The sequence below is a fragment of the Nomascus leucogenys genome, chromosome X, assembly GCF_006542625.1.
Source record: "Nomascus leucogenys isolate Asia chromosome X, Asia_NLE_v1, whole genome shotgun sequence".
In the NCBI taxonomy this organism is placed as follows: Eukaryota; Metazoa; Chordata; class Mammalia; order Primates; family Hylobatidae; genus Nomascus; species Nomascus leucogenys.
This window is the reverse complement of record NC_044406.1, coordinates 73,968,840-73,988,957: the sequence shown is the minus strand read 5'-3', so window position 1 is coordinate 73,988,957 and position 20,118 is coordinate 73,968,840. Positions and strand designations below refer to the sequence as shown.

At 36.4% G+C, this 20,118-nt stretch overlaps 1 protein-coding gene across 2 annotated transcripts in view; it reads right to left on the bottom strand.

Annotated features, from left to right (window-relative positions):
* Window positions 1-2,206: 2,206 nt before the first annotated feature.
* The window catches only part of APOOL (apolipoprotein O like), an 81,013-nt gene continuing 63,101 nt past the window's right edge, over window positions 2,207-20,118 (bottom strand). For both annotated transcript variants that reach the window (XM_030807195.1, XM_012498793.2), the window contains 3 exons: window positions 15,672-15,785; window positions 15,392-15,509; window positions 2,207-2,555 (listed from right to left, as the gene is read on the bottom strand). In XM_030807195.1, coding sequence (XP_030663055.1) covers window positions 2,467-2,555; window positions 15,392-15,509; window positions 15,672-15,785 — 321 coding nt within the window. In that variant the 3' untranslated portion in view covers window positions 2,207-2,466. The remainder of the gene's footprint in view (window positions 2,556-15,391; window positions 15,510-15,671; window positions 15,786-20,118) is intronic.

Genomic DNA, 20,118 nt, shown 5'->3' with positions numbered 1-20,118 from the left:
TTCTGTATGTTAGCTTTCACTCAACACCTGTTCCCAACCCCTTACCCCTTGCCTTCCTCACCACAGGGGAAAAGAAACATGATTTCCCTATTCCCTATCTTCCTTGAGCTAAGTGTGTGGCTATATGACAAGTACTGGTTGAGATATACACAGAGGTCTTCTGAGGAGATTCTAAGAAAGCATTTACTTTTCTGATAAAAGGGAGTCAGATGCATGTTGTGTACATTTTTATCTGCTATTGCCTACTTTGAATGTGTATCTGCTCCCTGGAGGTACAGCAGACATCTTGTGACCATGAGGTAACAAACCAGCATGCTGTAGAGGACAGAGTGGAAAGAGAAAAAGTCTATGTCCTTGATAGCACCAATGAGCCACTGTCCCAACACTATACTGCCTAATTCTAGGCTATAAATAGGATAGGCCTTTTTTTTTTTTTTTTTGCTTAAGCTAATATTAAATATTTGTTTAACTAGTTTACTGTCACCTGCAAGCAGAACGTATTCTGAAATGAGAGAGAGCAAGATTGACAGTGAGCAAATTAGCCTGAAGCCTATTACAGTAACCCAGAAAAGTGATGATGATGACTTGAGGGACAGTAATTATAGGATTAGAGAAGACAGAATAGATTTGAAGGAGCGGGAGGTAGAGACAATTTTGTTTTAGGCACATTGACATTGGCATATCTATGAGATGTTAGGTAAATATAACTAATAAGTAGAAATAAAGGTCTACAGCACTAGAGAGATATGGGGACTGAAAATATGAACAATAAAACAAACGGTGCCTGAAGCCAGTGAAGTCTGTTAAATGAAAATGAGAGTGCATATAGAATAAGAAAATAGGACTAGGGATGAAACTTGAGCAGCCTCAGCATTTAAGGGATTCAGAGCAAGAGAAGAAAAATGAAGAATAACAAAAGCAGGAAAAATAGAAAACAAAGGGATAAGTGAGTTTCAAGGAGAGAGTGGTGAAGAGTCAATAATGACATAAAAATTCAAGTAGGGGCTGGGTGCGGTGGCTCACGCCTGGAATCCCAACACTGTGGGAGGCTGATTCGGACAGATGCTTGAGCTCAGGAGTTCGAGACCAGCCTAGACAACATGGTGAAACCCTGTCTCTACCAAAAATACAAAAAATTAGGCATGGTGGTGGGTGCCTATAGTCCCAGCTACTTGGGAGGGTGAGATGGGAGGATTGCTTGGTCCTGGGAGGTGGAGGTTGCAGTGAGCTGTGTTTGTGCCACTGCACTCCAGCCTGGGCAACAGAGCAAGACCCTATCTCAAAAAAAATTAAGCAGGTATGGAGGCCAGAATGTCACAAGATAGAGAGGACTTGAAAGTAGGGAAAAAAGGGACAATATTTACTTTGGTCAAAAAGTAACAATTACTTTTTAAAGAAGTATAACAATTATAGGAAGGAGAGAGAAAAAATAGTTCAAGGGAAGAGGCCAAGTTAAGGAAAGGTTTTTGTCTTGTTTTGTTATTGTTGATTTAAGACAGAGAAGACCTGCAGCTATGTAGAGGTGGAGGAAAGAAACTAGTAAAAAGAGAAACCAAAGACTAGAAATTAAACAGGGTGGAATATGGTCTTAGATGGGAAGGAATGAGGTCAAGAACACAAAGAGAAACATGTCTTAGAAAAGGGGGATGCATGGCTGAAAAGAGGTAAGTTTTGAAGGTAGATGGGAAGAAGTTTTGGGAATGGTTATGTCTAATAATTTACTTTTTTCTCTATGAAATAGGAGGCACAGTCAACTTTGACAGTTATAAGAGGCTTGAGGAGAATAAAATGTTTGTAATACCTCTTCCAGGGAACACAATAGTAAACCACTTAGGAACCAGCAGAAGGATTGCTAAGCAGTATTAGGAAGCCTGTGTAGCATATGGCCCTCTCAAATAGGTAGAGATGTTTTTAGATATTTAAGAGGAATTAACATCAACAAAACCAAGGGACAAAGCCAAGCTCAAGTCCCATAAAACATGGATATTTTATTCCAGCTCTAGGAAATGGAAAAAAAAAAACAAAAAAAAAAAACCAGAGGAAACACACCTTTCCATACACCATTCTAATTTAACTGGCATTAATCTGGGAAAGCTAGAGCAGAAATACATGTTTATATGTATAAATATGTATGTCTTTATACATATATATGTATTTTTAGATTTTAATCTCACTAGAATTCATGTCTTCATTTTTTTTTTAAGTGCCCTTAAAGGTCATCAAATGCAAGCTAATACTTCTTCCTAAGTCTCCTCATCAATCATTCAATATTGTTTGCATTGCATTCACAGTTTGTGTGTTAACCACTTATGTAATTTATCAAATTGCACATTTGGAGATGTAAGGGAAAAACTTGGTTTAAGTAATACTCTATGTATCAGTTACCCATTACATGATTTTTTTCATCATTATTTGCAATGTCACACATCTTGTAGTTTTCTGTGTAGTCTCTGTATGCAGTCTACTTCAGCTTCTAGTGCTGTACATATCTATATCTTCTGGGTGGGACTGCCCGTGATCCATGAGCTTGGGGTCAGGCATAAACTGTGTTGCACCTGATAAAGTATTAAAATGAAAAGAAAAATTAGTCACTTAACAAATTTATTTTTGATACTGGGAAGATAGCAGTGAACAAACCAGATAAAAATCTCTGGTGACACAGACCTAACATTTCAGTTAGGTGAGACAGACAAACTAATTAAATATATATCAGATGGTGGTGAAGTGCTATGTGAAAAAATGAAACAAGGAAGGATATATGGAGTGCTTAGGTGATTTGTAATTTTAAATAGGGCAGCCAGGGAAAGCCTTCTGGAAAGGTGATATATGAGCCGAGAACTGAAGGAGGTGAGGGTGTGCACCCTATAGATACCAGCAGGCAATGTCTTCCAGGATGAGCAGACGGCAAGTGTAATGGACCTGAGGTATGTCTGAGGAACCAATATGGTTGAAACACAGTAGACAAATGTGGTGTATGTAGGGGTGGCGGCAAGGCAGTGAGAGACAGAATGATAGGAGATGTGATCAAAAAGATAATGGAAAGCTAGGTCACACAGGGCTATGGTAAAGATTTTGGCTTTAAGTGAGATGAGAAGCTACTGGACAATTTTGAGTAGAGGAGTGAATGATGCTATGTTTTTAAAAAGATCACTCTTGGCTATGGGGAAAAGAAACTATAGGGAAACAAGGGATAGAAGCAGGGAGACCAGTTAGAAAGCAATTACAATACTCCAGAAGACATGCTGAGGGCTTTAGTTAGGATGGTAGCAGTAGAAGTGGTGAAAAGGTACCAGATTCTGGATAATGTTGAAGGTAGAATGGACAAGATTTCCTAAATGGACTATGTCTTGTGAGAGAGACTCTTCAACTTGAGAAACTGGAAGAATGGAGGTGATATTTACTGAGATAGGGGAAAATGTGGGAGAAGCAGGTTTAGGGGAAAACAAATGAATCATTAAGTGTTGGATGTGTTAAATTTGAATTGCTTACTAAACATCTGAGTACAAATGAGTCTTTTGGGTTAAGATTAGAAGATGTTAAGAGGGTTAGGAGAATGTAGGAAAGAAGACTGAGGTGGAAAGCCAGTGAATGAGGTAAGAGAACCAAGAGCAAGAGATATCCCACAGGCCAAGTGAAGAGATTGAAGGAGGACGGAATTTAACCTGTGTCAAAGGTTACTGATGGATTGCATAAGATGGAGATTGAGAATCGACTCCTGGATTTGGCAATGTGTGGATCACTGGTGATCTTGACAAGCTTCCTGTGTCCCCGGCAAGTAGCTAAGTTATTTTCATGCATTATCTCATAATCCCACCATGAAACAGATACTATTTTTACATTGTACTTATTTTACAGATAAGAAAATTTTAATTTGGAGAGGTTAACTTGACCAAAGTCATTCAGCTGATAAGTGGTGGAGCCAGGAATGAATCTACATTTGTCTGACCACAACATAACAACCCAGGCTCTTCTTTAAAATGATGTTTATAGCAGTAAAAATCTCATACAACTAGTTTTAGTACTAAACATGATAATGCACACAAACTGCCGCATATAATACCTTGTACATGGTAAGTAGGCAAGAGACAACTATTTTATATTTACTTTGTGACATAATACTACAAACATTTTTTCAGAAATTTGTTTTTATTTTAAATATGTTCAAAATCGGATTCATTTCAAAATTGATTTTATTACATTTGGGAACCATACCTTTTCTGCATAAAAGAATTTAATTTAGTTTTATAATGAAAACAAAGGAGAGAAATTGGAATATAATGATTTATCTTATACCTATCTTTTCTGAAACATATTTTACAGTGTGACACACCTATGTGTAACTTCATCACCAAATATATTAACAAAACAACCAGATTCATAAGTAATTAATATTGATGATGGTACAGGTAATGCAGCTCTCCACAGAATAAATTCTTAACCTCATGTCTCTGGGGGTATGTTATAGAACTCATGTGATCTATTAACTTGGATGAGGAAAATGTGTCATTATTTTCACTTACCTCTGAGTTAAATGGACATTGTCTTCAATAATGTATACAGGCAACAAAACACAATAGTATCAGCAGTACCTTAGATTTCTTTGTCACCAACAGAAATCACAGATATCTTATTACATTATAGTTGCAGATTATCTCAAAATATTCACACTCACTGCTACTTAAAAATTAAAAGTTGTTAGACCTATTGTTAGATATTGTTGTTTAATACACTTAAGGAAGTTCATACATTACTATGTGTTTTATTTTCTGCATTTGAAAACATTATTCTGAGAAGAGGCTGTAGCACAAAAAATGGTTAGGAATCCACTGGTGGTTCTGCTGTATCTCTACAGCCATCTGGTGGGAACCATTGCTCAGTACAAGTGAAAAGTGTGCAACAAGTTTTATCAAGCAGAAAACACTATATAGTAGGCATGTGACAAACAATTATTTTATGTAAATCTCAATGTGTCAAATTTGCTTAACAATGTCCATCAACTAAGTTCTCTAGCACTTCTAAATACTTCCTTAATTTATATTCTTGTTCAAAGTTTGGTGAAAGATTCAGCTTACCCCAATTTCCGGAATTAGAAACATTCTTTTGCCTTTATATCACCCCTCAAAACTTCTTAAAAGGCTTCAAGATTTTAATTTATTCACAACTTAAAACAGAGATTATTAGCGAGAGTAATATGTATCAGAATCCCCTGTAAAGCTCTTCCTAAAATCCACCTGCTTAGAGGCCTCACCTCTGGAGATTCAGATTTACAATTCTTGGTAGAGTCTGGACCTATGAATTTTGAGAAAAAAAAAAACCCCTCAAGTAATTGTGATATGGATCTCTCTGGTTTAGAACCACTTGGCCTGTCATTTGATTCATCTTTTTAAAAAGCTTCATCTCAAAGGCCGGGCGTAGTAGCTCAAGCATGTAATCCCAGCACTTTGGGAGGCCGAGGTGGGCGGATCACAAGGTCAGGAGATCAAGACCATCCTGGCTAACACAGTGAAAGCCCGTCTTTACCAAAAAGACAAAAAATTAGCTGGGCATGGTGGCAGGTGCCTGTGGTCTCAGTTACTTGGGAGGCTGAGACAGGAGAATCGCTTGAACCCGGGAGGCAGAGGTTACAGTGAGCCGAGATCGCACCACTGCACTCCAGCCCGGGTGACAGAGCGAGACAACATCTCAAAAAAAAAAAGCTTCATCTCATGCTCTTACAAGCAACTATGAATTATATCTTTCTTAGAAATGTCTTCATCTCTTCAATGGATTAAGGGCTCTCTTACACTCCCAAAGAATAAGCTGTCATAAAACTCTTCTTGAATCTGAATGCCCTAATCATCATGATGCATTCCTTTGCAATTTTATACCCTTGCTCTCTAATAAGAACATTTTCTGCTTAAAGCTTTTTAGCAGACTATTCAAAAAGTTGGTGTTATTACAAATAGGAAAGAAACATGTTTAAAGTTATAAGACAGCAATGAATTATAGTCTCAAATAGCCCTTATGTGGTATCTGATAATATCACATAACTGATAATTTAGTTCACATGTTATCTCATTGATATTTTAAGCAAGTTAGTTACAAAAAAAAGAGACAGATAACTAATAAATTGCTAGTGAAGTTAGAATTGTTACAAATTCTCTTTTGGTTTCTTGTGTATAAAATCAGGATGACATTCAGCATTCAGCTTCTTAGCAACTCAAATACTTAAAGACACTAGTCACTATAAAGTACTTTCTCAAACTTTTCCATTCCTTTTTTCTCTGTGTGCTTCAGTTTGGCTATTTTTTATTGACTTGTCTTTGAATTCATTAATTCTGTGCTTTCTGGTAAATAGTCTGCTGTTAAACCCATCCAATGAGTTCTTAATTTCGGGTACTGTATTTTTCACTTCTAGAATATCCACTAGAATTTTTTAACAGATTCCAAGTCCCTGTGACATTCTCCATCTTTTCATCCATTTTGTCCATCTTTTTTTCTATTTAATATTTTAATTATAGTTATTGTAAAGTCCTTTTCAGTTAACTTCAATATTTAGGTCATCTGTGGGTCTGCTGTTATTGTTATATTTATGTATTTTTTCTTTTGACTGTCAGTCACATCTTCCTGCCTTTTTGCATAACTAGTATTTTGTTTGTTTGTATACTGGACATTATGTATAAAAGAAAGGTAGAAGCTCCAGAAGATAAAGGGCACCAGACAGGGGTGCCCTTTCTCTCTTTACAAAGGGTGAAACACTTATCATCTCAATCTAGTCAGGCATTGAGCTGGGTCTGGGCTGCGTTCTAATTTTAGTAAGAGTCAGTTAACCTCTGGTTCCTCCCGGTTCACCTATGGCACTCCCAAGCTTCTGACTGACAGTCTGACTAGTTTCTGTCTCCACAGCACCAAAAAACTGTAGGAAATTCGATTTTGCCCTTAAGAGGTTTTGAGTTTGGCTATTTAGTCTCTGAATCCACAAAAAATCTGGCAACTACCATAAGGGGGACATGGGTCATGCATATGTGGCACATGCCCTCTCTCTGGAAGAGGAATTGGCAAACTTTTCTGCAAAAGGTCAGTAGTAAATATTTTTGACTTTGTGAACCATATGGTCTCTGTCACAAGTGCTTGACTCTGCCATTGTAGTTTAAAAGCAGCCATAGACAATACATAGATCAATGTGTGTGGGTATGTTCTAATAAAACATTATTTCTGGACATTGACATCTGAATTTCATGTAATTTTCACTTGCTATGAAATATTGTTCTTTTGATTTTTTTTCAACCATCACTGTTAGCTTGCAGAATATACAAAAATAGTGAGTCAGGACATCTCATACATGCGGGTGTCCCTCTGGGACAAAGCTTCCGGAAGAAGGATCAGGCAGCAATATTTGCTGTTCTGCCATATTTGCTGTTCTGCAGCCTCTGCTCGGGATACCCAGGCAAACACGGTCTGGAGTGGGCCTTTAGCAAATTCCAACAGACCTGCAGCTGAGGGTCCTGACTGTTAGAAGGAAAACTAACAAACAGAAAGGAATAGCATCAACATCAACAAAAAGGACATCCACACCAAAACCCCATCTGTAGGTCACCAGCATCAAAGACCAAAGGTAGATAAAACCACAACGATGGGGAGAAACCAGAGTAGAAAATCTGAAAATTCTAAAAACCAGAGTACCTCTTCTCCTCCAAAGGGTCACAGCTCCTCGCCATCAATGGAACAAAGATGGATGGAGAATGATTTTGACGAGCTGACAGAAGTAGGCTTCAGAAGGTCGGTAATAACAAACTTCTCCAAGCTAAAGGAGAATGTTCGAACCCACCACACGGAAGCTAAAAACCTTGAAAAAATATTAGATGAATGGCTAACTAGAACAGTGTAGAGAAGACCTTAAATGACCTGATGGAGCTGCAAATCATGGCACGACAGCTACATGACTCACACACAAGCTTCAATAGCTGATTCGATCAAGTGGAAGAAAGGGTATCAGTGATTGAATTAATGAAAAATTAATGAAATAAAGCGAGAAGAGAAGTTTACAGACAAAAGCGTAAAAAGAAATGAAGAAAGCCTCCAAGAAATATGGGACTATGAGAAAAGACCAAATCTACGTTTGATTGGTGTACCTGAAAGTGACAGGGAGAATGGAACCAAGTTGGAAAACACTCTGCAGGATATTATCCAGGAGAACTTCCCCAACCTAGCAAGGCAGGCCAACATTCAAATTCAGGAAATAAAGAGAACACCACAAAGATACTCCTCGAGAAGAGCAACCCCAAGACACATAACTGTCAGATTCACCAAAGTTGAAATGAAGGAAAAAATTCCTTTCTGTTTGTTAGTTTTCCTTCTAACAGTCAGGACCCTCAGCTGCAAGTCTGTTGGAAGGGCAGCCAGAGAGAAAGGTCAGGTTACCCACAAAGGGAAGCCTATCAGACTAACAGCAGATCTCTCAGCAGAAACTCTACAAGCCAGAAGAGAGCGGGGGCCGATATTCAACATTCTTAAAGAAAAGAATTTTCAACCCAGCATTTCATATCCAGCCAAACTAAGCTTTGTAAGTGAGGGAGAAATAAAATCCTTTACAGACAAGCAAATGCTGAGAGATTTTGTCACCATCAGTCCTTTCTTACAAGAGCTCCTGAAGGAAGCACTAAACATGGAAAGGAACAACCAGTACCAACCACTGCAAAAACATGCTAAATTGTAAAGACCATCGATGCTAGGAAAAAACTGCATCAACTAACTGGCAAAATAACCACCTAACATCATAACGACAGGATCAAATTCACACATAACAATATTAACCTTAAATGTAAATGGACTAAATGCCCCAATTAAAAGACACAGACTGGCAAATTGGATAAAGAGTCAAGACTCATCAGTGTGCTGTATTCAGGAGACCGATCTCACGTGCAGAGACACACATAGGCTCAAAATAAAGGGAAGGAGGAAGATCTAACAAGCAGATCGAAAGCAAAAAACAGCAGGGGTTGCAATTCTAGCCTCTGATAAAACAGACTTTAAACCAAAAAACATCAAAAGAGACAAAGAAGGCCACTACATAATGGTAAAGGGAACAATTCAACAACAAGTGCTAACTATCCTAAATATATATGCACCCAATACAGGAGCACCCAGATTCAAAAAGCGAAAGTCCTTAGAGACCTACAAAGAGACTTTAGACTTCCACACAATAAAAATGGGAGACTTTAACATCCCACTGTCAACATTAGACAGATCAATGACACAGAAGGTTAACAAGGATATCCAGGACTTGAACTCAGCTCTGCACCAAGCAGATCTAACAGACATCTACAGAACTCTCCACCCCAAATCAACAGAATATACATTCTTCTCAGCACCACACCACACCTATTCCAAAATTGACCACATAGTTGGAAGTAAAGCACTCCTCAGCAAATATAAAAGAACAGAAATCACAACAAAGTATCTCTCAGACCACAGTGCAATCAAATTAGAACTCAGGATTAAGAAACTCACTCAAAACCGCTCAACTACATGGAAACTGAACAACCTGCTCCTGAATGACTATTAGGTACATAACGAAATGAAGGCAGAAATAAAGATGTTCTTTGAAACCAATGAGAACAAAGACACAACGTACCACAATCTCTGGGACACATTTAAAGCAGTGTGTAGAGGGAAATTTATAGCACTAAATGCCCACAGGAGAAAGCAGGAAAGATCTAAAATTGACACCCTAACATCACAATTAAAAGAACTAGAGAAGCAAGAGCAAACACATTCAAAAGCTAGCAGAAGGCAAGAAATAACTAAGATCAGAGCAGAACTGAAAAAGATAGAGACACAAAAAACCCTTCAAAAAATCAATGAACCCAGGAGCTGGTTATTTGAAAAGATCAGCAAAATTGATAGACTGCCAGCAAGACTAATAAAGAAGAAAAGAGAGAAGAATCAAATAGATGCAATAAAAAATGCTAAAGGGGATATCACCACTGACCCCACAGGAATACAAACTACCATCAGAAAATACTACAAACACCTCTACGCAAATAAACTAGAAAATCTAGAAGAAATGCATAAATTCTTGGACACATACACCCTCCCAAGACTAAACCAGGAAGAAGTTGAATCTCTGAATAGACTAATAACAGGCTCTGAAATTGAGGCGATAATTAATAGCCTACCAACCAAAAAAAGTCCAGGACCAGACAGATTCACAGCCGAAATCTACCAGAGGTACAAAGAGGAGCTGGTACCATTCCTTCTGAAACTATTCCAATCAATAGAAAAAGAGGGAATTCTCCCTAACTCATTTCTGAGGCCAGCATCATCCTGATACCAAACCCTGGCAGACACACAACAAAAAAAGAGAATTTTAGACCAATATCCCTGATGAACATTGATGTGAAAATCCTCAATAAAATACTGGCAAACCGAATCAAGCAGCACATCAAAAAGCTTATCTGCCACGATTAAGTTGGCTTCCTCCCTGGGATGCAAGGCTGGTTCAACATACGCAAATCAATAAATGTAATCCATCCAATAAATGTAATCCATCACATAAACAGAACCAACGAAAAACCACATCATTATCTCAATAGATGCAGAAAAGCCCTTCGACAAAATTCAACTGCCCTTCATGTTAAAAACTCTCAATAAACTAGTTATGGAACATATCTAAATATAATAAGAGCTATTTATGACAAACCCACAGCCAGTGTCATACTGAATGGGCAAAAACTGGAAGAATTCCCTTTGAAAACTGGCACTAGACAGGGATGCCCTCTCTCACCACTCCTATTCAACACAGTGTTGGAAGTTCTGGCCAGGGCAATCAGGCAAGAGAAAGAAATAAAGGGTATTCAATTAGGAAAAGAGGAAGTCAAATTGTCCCTGTTTGCAGATGACATGATTGTATATTTGGAAAACCCCATTGTCTCAGCCCAAAATCTCCTTAAGCTGAGAAGCAACTTCAGCAAAGTCTCAGGATACAAAATCAATGTGCAAAAATCACAAGCATTCTTATACACCAATAACAAACAGAGAGCCAAATCATGAGTGAACTCCCATTCACAATTGCTAGAAAGAGAACGAAATACCTAGGAATCCAACTTACAAGGGATGTGAAGGACCTCTTCAAGGAGAACTACAAACCACTGCTCAAGGAAATAAAAGAGGATACATACAAATGGAAAAACATTCCATGCTCATGGATAGGAACAAACAATATTGTGAAAATGGCCATACTGCCTAAGGTAATTTATAGATTCAATGCCATCCCCATCAAGCTACCAATGACTTTCTTCACAGAATTGGAAAAAAACTACTTTAAAGTTCATATGGAACCAAAAAAGAGCCCACATTGCCAAGCCAATCCTAAGCAAACAGAACAAAGCTGGAGGCATCATGCTACCTGACTTCAAACTATACAAGGCTACAGTAACCAAAACAACATGGTACTGGTACAGACAGATAGACCAATAGAACAGAACAGACACCTCAGAAGTAACACCACACATCTACAACCATCTGATCTTTGACAAACCTGACAAAAACAAGAAATGGGGAAAGGATTCCCTATTTAATAAATGGTGCTGAGAAAACTGGCTAGCCATATGTAGAAAGCTGAAACTGGATCCCTTCCTTACACCTTATACAAAAATTAATTCAAGAGGGATTAAAGACTTAAATGTTAGACTTAAAACCATAAAAACCCTAGAAGAAAACCTAGGCAATACCATTCAGGACATAGGCATGGGAAAGGACTTCATGACTAAAACACCAAAAGCAATGGCAACAAAAGCCAAAATTGACAAATGGGATCTAATTAAACTAAAGAGCTTCTGCACAGCAAAAGAAACTACCATCAGAGTGAACAGGCAACCTACAGAATGGGAGAAAATTTTTGCAATCTACCCATCCGACAAAGGGTTAATATCCAGAATCTACAAAGAACTTAAACAAATTTACAAGAAAAAAACAACGCCATCAAAAAGTGGGTGAAGGATATGAACAGACACTTCTCAAAAGAAGACATTTATGCAGCCAACAGACACATGAAAAAATGCTCATCATCACTGCAAATCAAAACCACAATGAGATACCATCTCACACCAGTTTAGAATGGCGATCATTAAAAAGTCAAGAAAAAACAGATGCTGGAGAGGATGTGGAGAAATAGGAATGCTTTTACACTGTTGGTGGGAGTGTAAATTAGTTCAACCATTGTGGAAGACAGTGTGGCGATTCCTCAAGGATGTAGAGCTAGAAATATCATTTGACCCAGCCATCCCATTACTGGGTATATACCCAAAGGATTATAAATCATGCTACTATAAACACACACGCACACGTATGTTTACTGCGGCACTATTCACAATAGCAAAAACATGGAACCAACCCAAATGTCCATCAATGATAGACTGGATTAAGAAAATGTGGCACATATACACCATGGAATACTATGCGGCCATAAAAAAGGATGAGTTCATGTCCTTTGCAGGGACATGGATGCAGCTGGAAACCATCATTCAGAGCAGACTATCACAAGGACAGATAACCAAACACCGCATATTCTCACTCATAGGTGGGAACTGAACAATGAGAACACTTGGACACAGGGCGGGGAACATCACACACAGGGGCCTGTTGTGGGGTGGGGGCAGGGGGAGGGATAGCATTAGGAGAAATACCTCATGTAAATGACGAGTTAATGGGTGCAGCAAACCAACAATGGCACATGTATACCTATGTAACAAAACTGCATGTTGTGCACATGTACCCTAGAACTTAAAAAAGTATAATTTAAAAATATAGATATATATTATATATATATATATATAGGTTTAGCAAATTTATCACCTAAAAAAAAAAAAACATAGTCAGAATTGGCATACGGGCCATAGTTTGTCAACTTCTGCTTTAGAGGGACATTAATCTTGTAAGACTGTGAGAAATTTCATTCTGCTTTCATCAGATTCTTGAAGAGGTCTATGACACCAAATTCTAAATTTGTGATTCCCAAAATAGCAATTTTCTCCATTAATGTACATGAGATGGTAGAGAACAACCAAACTCATATTCAGAGCCACAACATATAGTTGGACAGTACACCCTATCTGTTCTGTATGGTGATAAGTGATAGCCATGGCTAGGCTCACTAGGTAAGTGACTTGCTCCTTAAGTATGCTCAGTGAAAATCTGTTTTTCATCAAAATGGCTAATTGCTCTAGGCAAATAATAATAATGATATATTTTAATACCCACTGATACCCCTTAGTATGTCCCTGGCATTGTAGTTAGTGCTTTACATGCAATATCTCACTTAATCCTCACAACCATGTGAGAATTATTATTGTCCCCTTTTTGTTGGATGAGGAGACTGAGGCTTGAGGTGTTTGATAATTTTCCCCAGGTAACAGAACTAGTAAATGCTGGATCTGGGATTTTGATTCAAGTCTTATTCTATAACCTGTGCTCACATTCACTACTGTTTCCCATACCAAAAAAAAAAAATTGTTTTATTCTACATATGAAACATGGAAATGGTGAATCCCAACGTTATACTGTATAATAAACTCCAAATGATATATTGTTATGTACTGGGTGTTGGTGTCCCCCCAAAATTCACATGTTGAGACACTATCTCCCCCATTGTGATGGTGTTAGGAGGTGGAGAGCTTTGGGAAGTGGTTAGAATTAGAGCAGGTGATGAGGGTACAGCCTTCGTGAATGGGATCAGTAGTGCCCTTATGAATCTTGAGAGAGCTTGCTTCCCTCTGTTCTCTGCCATGTGAGAATACAATGATAAGTAGGCTGTCTACAAGTCAGAAGAGGGTCTTTACCAGAACCTGACCATATTGGCACCCTGATCTCAGAATTTCAGTCTCTAGAACTGTGAGAAATAAATTTCTGTTGTTTATAAGCCACCCAGTCTATGGTATTTTTTACAGCAGCTCAAACTGACCAAGACATCTATGATAAGAATGAGTAGCACTGGCATCTCTTTCTCCCCCTGCATTGTCTCCATAGAATGCTTTTCATATACCACATCACCCAAGACAGGCAAATAAAGGGTTCCAGAATCTAGATGTGTGAGGAAAAGACATTAGCTTGGGAAGGTTTTGGTCCCACTGTTAAGCTGTAGTATGTTTCATCTTCATAAAGATACTCTGGAATTAACAGGCATTTGGAAAAATGACCATACATTATATTCTTGTGAGAATATGGTCACCTGTAGATTATTCAGAGTCTAAAAACTGTAAAGCTCCTCTCGATTAGAAAAGAGAGAGACAGAGGAAAATAGTAAAACTCAAATCAGGTTTGTTATTCAATGACAGTTTTTATGACGATTAAGTGACAGGAGGAGGCTGAAATTAGAGACTAACTTCCAGTTTTAAATTAGATAATCTATAGACAATGGAAAGAGCTTAGACTTTGATGTCAAGAGGATCTAGGCCATAAACAGAACTCTGCTACTCACAAGCTATATGATTTGGGGCAACTTATTTTAGCTCCCTGAGTCTCAGTCTCTTCATCATAAAATGGGAATAATTACCGATCCAGCAGAGGTTTTTGTTTTGCTTTGTGGGTAAGGGCTGAATAACACAATATACTTCTAGCTTTCTGCATCACAGTATGTGCTCGATAAAGGGTGGATATTATTATTATTCCCCAACCTCTGAATTAGCCACCTTCCTTTGCAATAAGACAACTTAGCGGGTTTTATAATTCACATTGTACATATACATAAACCTATGCAAATCAATAGGAATACATTGTCAAAATGGTATTAAACACTTTGTCACCTTCTTTTTGATCACAGTAAAATCACAGCAGTATTTGTTTAGAAAGTATAATTGTCACTGCTTGGTCCCACAAAGTATTTATTGCCAGTATGGAATACTAGCAATATTATAAGTATTATAATTGATGATATTTCTACTATTTGATGCTGAAAGTTCTTTTGGTGCCTAAACTTAGTAAAACTAAACTTAATAAAAATAAAACAGTCTTAAGATTGACAGGGAGACTGATAGGTAAATAGCACAAAAAATGGAAGCTGACATTTCTTTATGTAGGTGTGACTCATCCCTTTAAAATTACAGAATCTAGGAAGGCCCATTTTCCCCCACCTAATAGCTCAAATTTATAGTTATATTAAATGCTTCACCTAATCAACCTGTCAGTGCTACTCTATATACTCACATATAAAGATCTGTATTATGAACTACGTGATAATTTAAAGCAATCGCGGGTACCTAAGTACCTCATAACCTAAAAAGAAACAGAAACCACAGATATTAGAAAGACAAAATATTTATGGGGAGAACACATCTTAAGTTCAAACCACTAATGATAATGCTATCAAATTATTTAAGAAAAGAATGAAAACAAAATTGACTTATACCCAACAAACCTGAGGTGGATTCTGATTTGGTCTTTGCTTCAGAGCTGAGTTCTGTTGGCAAGGGCACTGACTGTTTCAAGACGTGAGTTGTTTTTGCAGGTACTTCTACTTCAGAAGAGGATCCTAGCTGTTTACCAAACAGATTTTTCCTTCATAAGTAAATCATTTTACTAATTCCTTCATCTACTTTCTCATTTTATCCTCGACCTCTGTCCAGTACCCTCATTACAAGCCAACATCCACCCAAACAAAACTCAATGTTGACCGTCTTGCTCCATGTAAACTCTACCTTAGTTTTTTCTTTTGGTTTAGGGAGTGACTCTTCTTTGCTGCTTTTTGTCCACAATGATTTAACTGCTCCAAAAATTTGCTGGCTTATAGCATATACCTTTTTCGCTGTTACCTAATTAAAACAAAAAGTAAGTCAAATAACATATTTTTAAAAGTTAAAATTAAAAATGTATTTTAGATTTGTCAGGTATTTCATATGAACACTGAAGTCAATCAATAAAGATATAAATCTCTAAATCATATAACACAAAGCACCATTTCTAAAATCTTATATGAAAAATTTTTTGTGTCATGCAAAGGGTTATAAGAAATGTATAATCTGCATTCACATTGTAACACATAAATTTAAAACTATGTCTATTTTTTAAATTTTTTTCAGCTTTAGTGAGATTAGATTGACATATATAAAATTGTATCTATTTAAGGTATATAACATGGTGATTTGATATAAGTGAAAACTGTGTCTATTAACAGGAGTTTGGGGAATATAATTTGAGATAATAAACTGCTGACTGAGAAAATGAGATTTTTAACATGCTACAAAGTTAATGCTTTTGCTTAAAATTTGATGGTGCTTTCTCCATTCATAAAGAAATAAAAGGCATCAACTAATTCCTCCAAAGAATAATATTCTTTTTTGGTAGAAAGGTAAAATAAACAGTGACTGATAAATACACTCAAGCAAAGGCCAGGATGCTGGCTGAATTCCTACAGTTACTGTTATTTTCATTCATCTCTATTTCTCTTTGAAAATCTACTTCTGATTTCTTCTTTTTCCTATTCTTCTCCAATCTTTTTGTTCATTATAGTTAAAGTGATTTCAACAGCCATTGATTTTTCAAGTTTTGAAGATGTTTTGAGGTGTTTTTCAGGATTATAATTTCTACAAACATATATTTTTTAAAAATTATGTTCCCATCCTCAAATAGAAATATTTTTATTGTTTTTACTAAGTATATACTACAGTTGAAAAGTTAAGTAATACACTAATATAAAGAAATTCCTCTTCCTCCCCAAATACAACCTTTGTTAACAGTTATACATATATTCTTCCTGAATTTTTACTCATATATACATTATGCATACACAAATTTTACAACAAATGTAATGTTAATATTTACAGATCTTTCAAAAAAGATGAAGTAGATCTATATGTACTGGCATGAATGGAAGTCCATGATGAACCACTAATTGAAAAAGTTACAGAACAGATTATACAATACAATCTCAATTATGTTTTCAATTAAATTTTAAAATAAATTACATATGTATTTAGTTTGTTTTCCTTTTCAAATACTTGAGATCACAGTAAACATATTATTCTGAGATATGATTTTTTTAAAAGCTTGACAATATTTCAAAGGCACGGTTCTATATAACTTTATATACCGTAGATCTACTTTTTAAATTTGCTGCTTAGTTTAGTATTCTATAATGTATGCACCACAATTTGTTTAACAAATTCCCTATTGAGGTACGATGATTTAACAAATCCCATTGGTGAGCATATGGGCTGTTTTCCTTTTTGGGGGTAGGGAGACGGCAAGTATAAGCAATGATGAAATTAGCATCCTTATACATACAACTGGGACCATAACCCTTATAGTATTTCCTCAGGATAAATTCCTAGAGCTGAAATTTCTGCACTGAAGAGTATACACATATTAATTTTTGACAGTATTACCATGTTGCTCTCCAGAAAGTCAGCAATATACTGCAGCAATTTACACTACCACCAAGAGTATATGTCTGTTTTCCTACCCTATTTACCAGCAGTGATATTATAAGTCTTTTAAATCTTTGTCAAATTTAAAGGCTAAAAACCAATATCTAAATGATTTTTCAAATTTGCATTTATTTGTTCATGAAATCAAGTATCTTACACATATTAGGCCATTTATGTTTCTTATTTTGTAGACTGCTTTTTTTCATTTTCCCAGAGGGCACATTCATCTTTTGCTCATTGATTTATAGGAGTTTTTTTTTTTTTTTTTGAGACGGAGTCTCTCTCTGTCACCCAGGCTGGAGTGCAGTGGCGCAATCTCAACTCACTGCAAGCTCCGCCTCCCAGGTTCACGCCATTCTCCTGTCTCAGCCTCCCGAGTAGCTGGGACTACAGGCACACGCCACCATGCCTGGCTAATTTTTTGTATTTTTAGTAGAGACGGGTTTCACTGTGTTAGCCAGGATGGTCTCGATCTCCTGACCTTGTGATCCGTCTGCCTCGGCTTCCCAAAGTGCTGGGATTACAGGCGTGAGCCACCACGCCTGGCCAGGAGTTCTTAATACCTGAAGGATATTAGTACTTCGTCATATATGTTACAAATAGTTTTCCCTGTTTTTCATGTATCCATTAACTTTGTGTATGGTAATCTACAGAAATGTATTAATTGTGATGTAGTCAAATATGTCAACTTTTTCTTTGATGGCTTCTAGATTGTATTTTGCTTAAGAAAGCTTTTCCTATCTCAAGATTAAACAGGTATTCCTCTTATTTCTTCTCATACCTTTTATAGTACTCTAGTTTATGATTAGATCTGTATTCCACCTAGAATTAGTTTTCCCATGATAGTTGGTAAAGGTCTGAGTAATTTTCCAAACAGCCAATTAGCCCAACACAGTTCTTGGAAAAAAAAAAAATCCATCCTTTCCATTACACACTGATTTGAAATGCTATCTGTACCACGTATCAATCCCCTACCCTCATGTGTACAAAAATATACTCAATATAATTGTTTGGATATTCTCTTTTGTCCTCTTGATCTATTTTACTGTGTATACTATAGTAACCAATACACAGTAGACAGACAACAAATACTAGGTGAATGACTATCACACTCCATTCAAATCCAGAGCTTTTGTAAGAACTGAATTAAATTTCTAGACTTTGAAATACTCACCGTATTTCAACATTTAGTCTTTCATCCAGAAACAGGATATATCTCCAAAGACATTCAAGATTTTTTGTTAAATATCCTTCACATATAAGTGAGATCACACAGTATTTGTCTTTCTGTGTCTATCTTATTTCACTGAGTATAATGTCCTCTGGGTTATCCATGCCATTGCAAATGGCAGAATTTCCGTTTTTAATGGCTAAACAGCATTCTGTTCTATATATGTACCAAATTATCTTTATCCATTTATCTACTGAGAGACACTTAGGTTGTTTCTAATCTTGACTATTTTGAATAATGCTGCAATGAACATGAAGGTGCATATATCTCTTCAAGATACTGATTTCATTTTTTTTTTTTTTTGGATATATACGCACAATAGAAGCAGAGAGTAGAATGGAGGTTGCCAGGCGATAGCAGTGAGGTAAACAAGATGTTGGTCAAAGGGTACAAACTTTCAGTCATAAGATGAACAAGTTCTGGGTATATAATGTGCTGCATGGGTGGTGATGGATATGTTAATTTGATTGTAATAATCATTACACAATGTATATGTATGTCAAATCATCATGTTGTACACCTTGAATATATTCAATCTTTATTCATCAATTAAATATTGTGAAAATTTAAAAATACCCTTCAGTAAAGTTTATTTTTCTTTTAAACAGGCATTAAAACATTATTTGGTAAGTCTATTCCTAGATATTTTATAGCTTTCAAAGACAGAATACTTGCTACTCTTTACATAAATTAATAATAAAAATATTGTGAGGAAAATTATAAAAAGCAAAGAGTAGTTCCATCTTGAAGTGTATTTTCAAAATGATGAATAACTGGAGTCAGTCTTTCATTTTTCAAAGGACCTTCTAGACTATCATTTCTTAAACTTTTTAATATCACAGATACCTTGGAGAAGCTCTTGAAAGCTATAGGCCCTTTCCTTCAGAAAAATACAGATACAGTAAAAAGCTCTCACCTGACATCCTTTTAGGAGACTTGACTGATTAATAAAATGCTTTTTTAATTTATTACAAATGATGTTTGTAGAATGCTGAATATTCATCCCTATCAGGTGCTCTCCAATATGCTAAGGTACTATCTTTCATAAGTTGATTAGTATGCGTATTAAGAATAAGTTCCTTTTTTCCCCAAGTTGCTGCATCAGTTTTACTTGTAATTAAACAGTCTAAATGTAACCTAATATGATAAAATATGAATATAAAAAGAATTATTGTTTCTAAGAAAATTAAGTTAAATGCTTCGTAAAGACTCAAATGTGAATGGCTAAAAAAATAACTGCTATGAAATTAGAGGTGAGCAAGACAATTATAACAGCTGGGAGAAATAATAGACATCTAAAAGGATTCTGCACTTAATTTTTTTTTAATGTTTTTAACTGTTCATTCTATTTTAAAGGAACCTAGTCTGGAAATTGTAGAAGACAGACTACAGATATGGCTTACGAATGGAAAGATGTTATAGATCTTTAACCAGGAGACCAATACTCAACGAAAAGCCCTACTTCAAAATAGAGAAAAAGGAAAGACT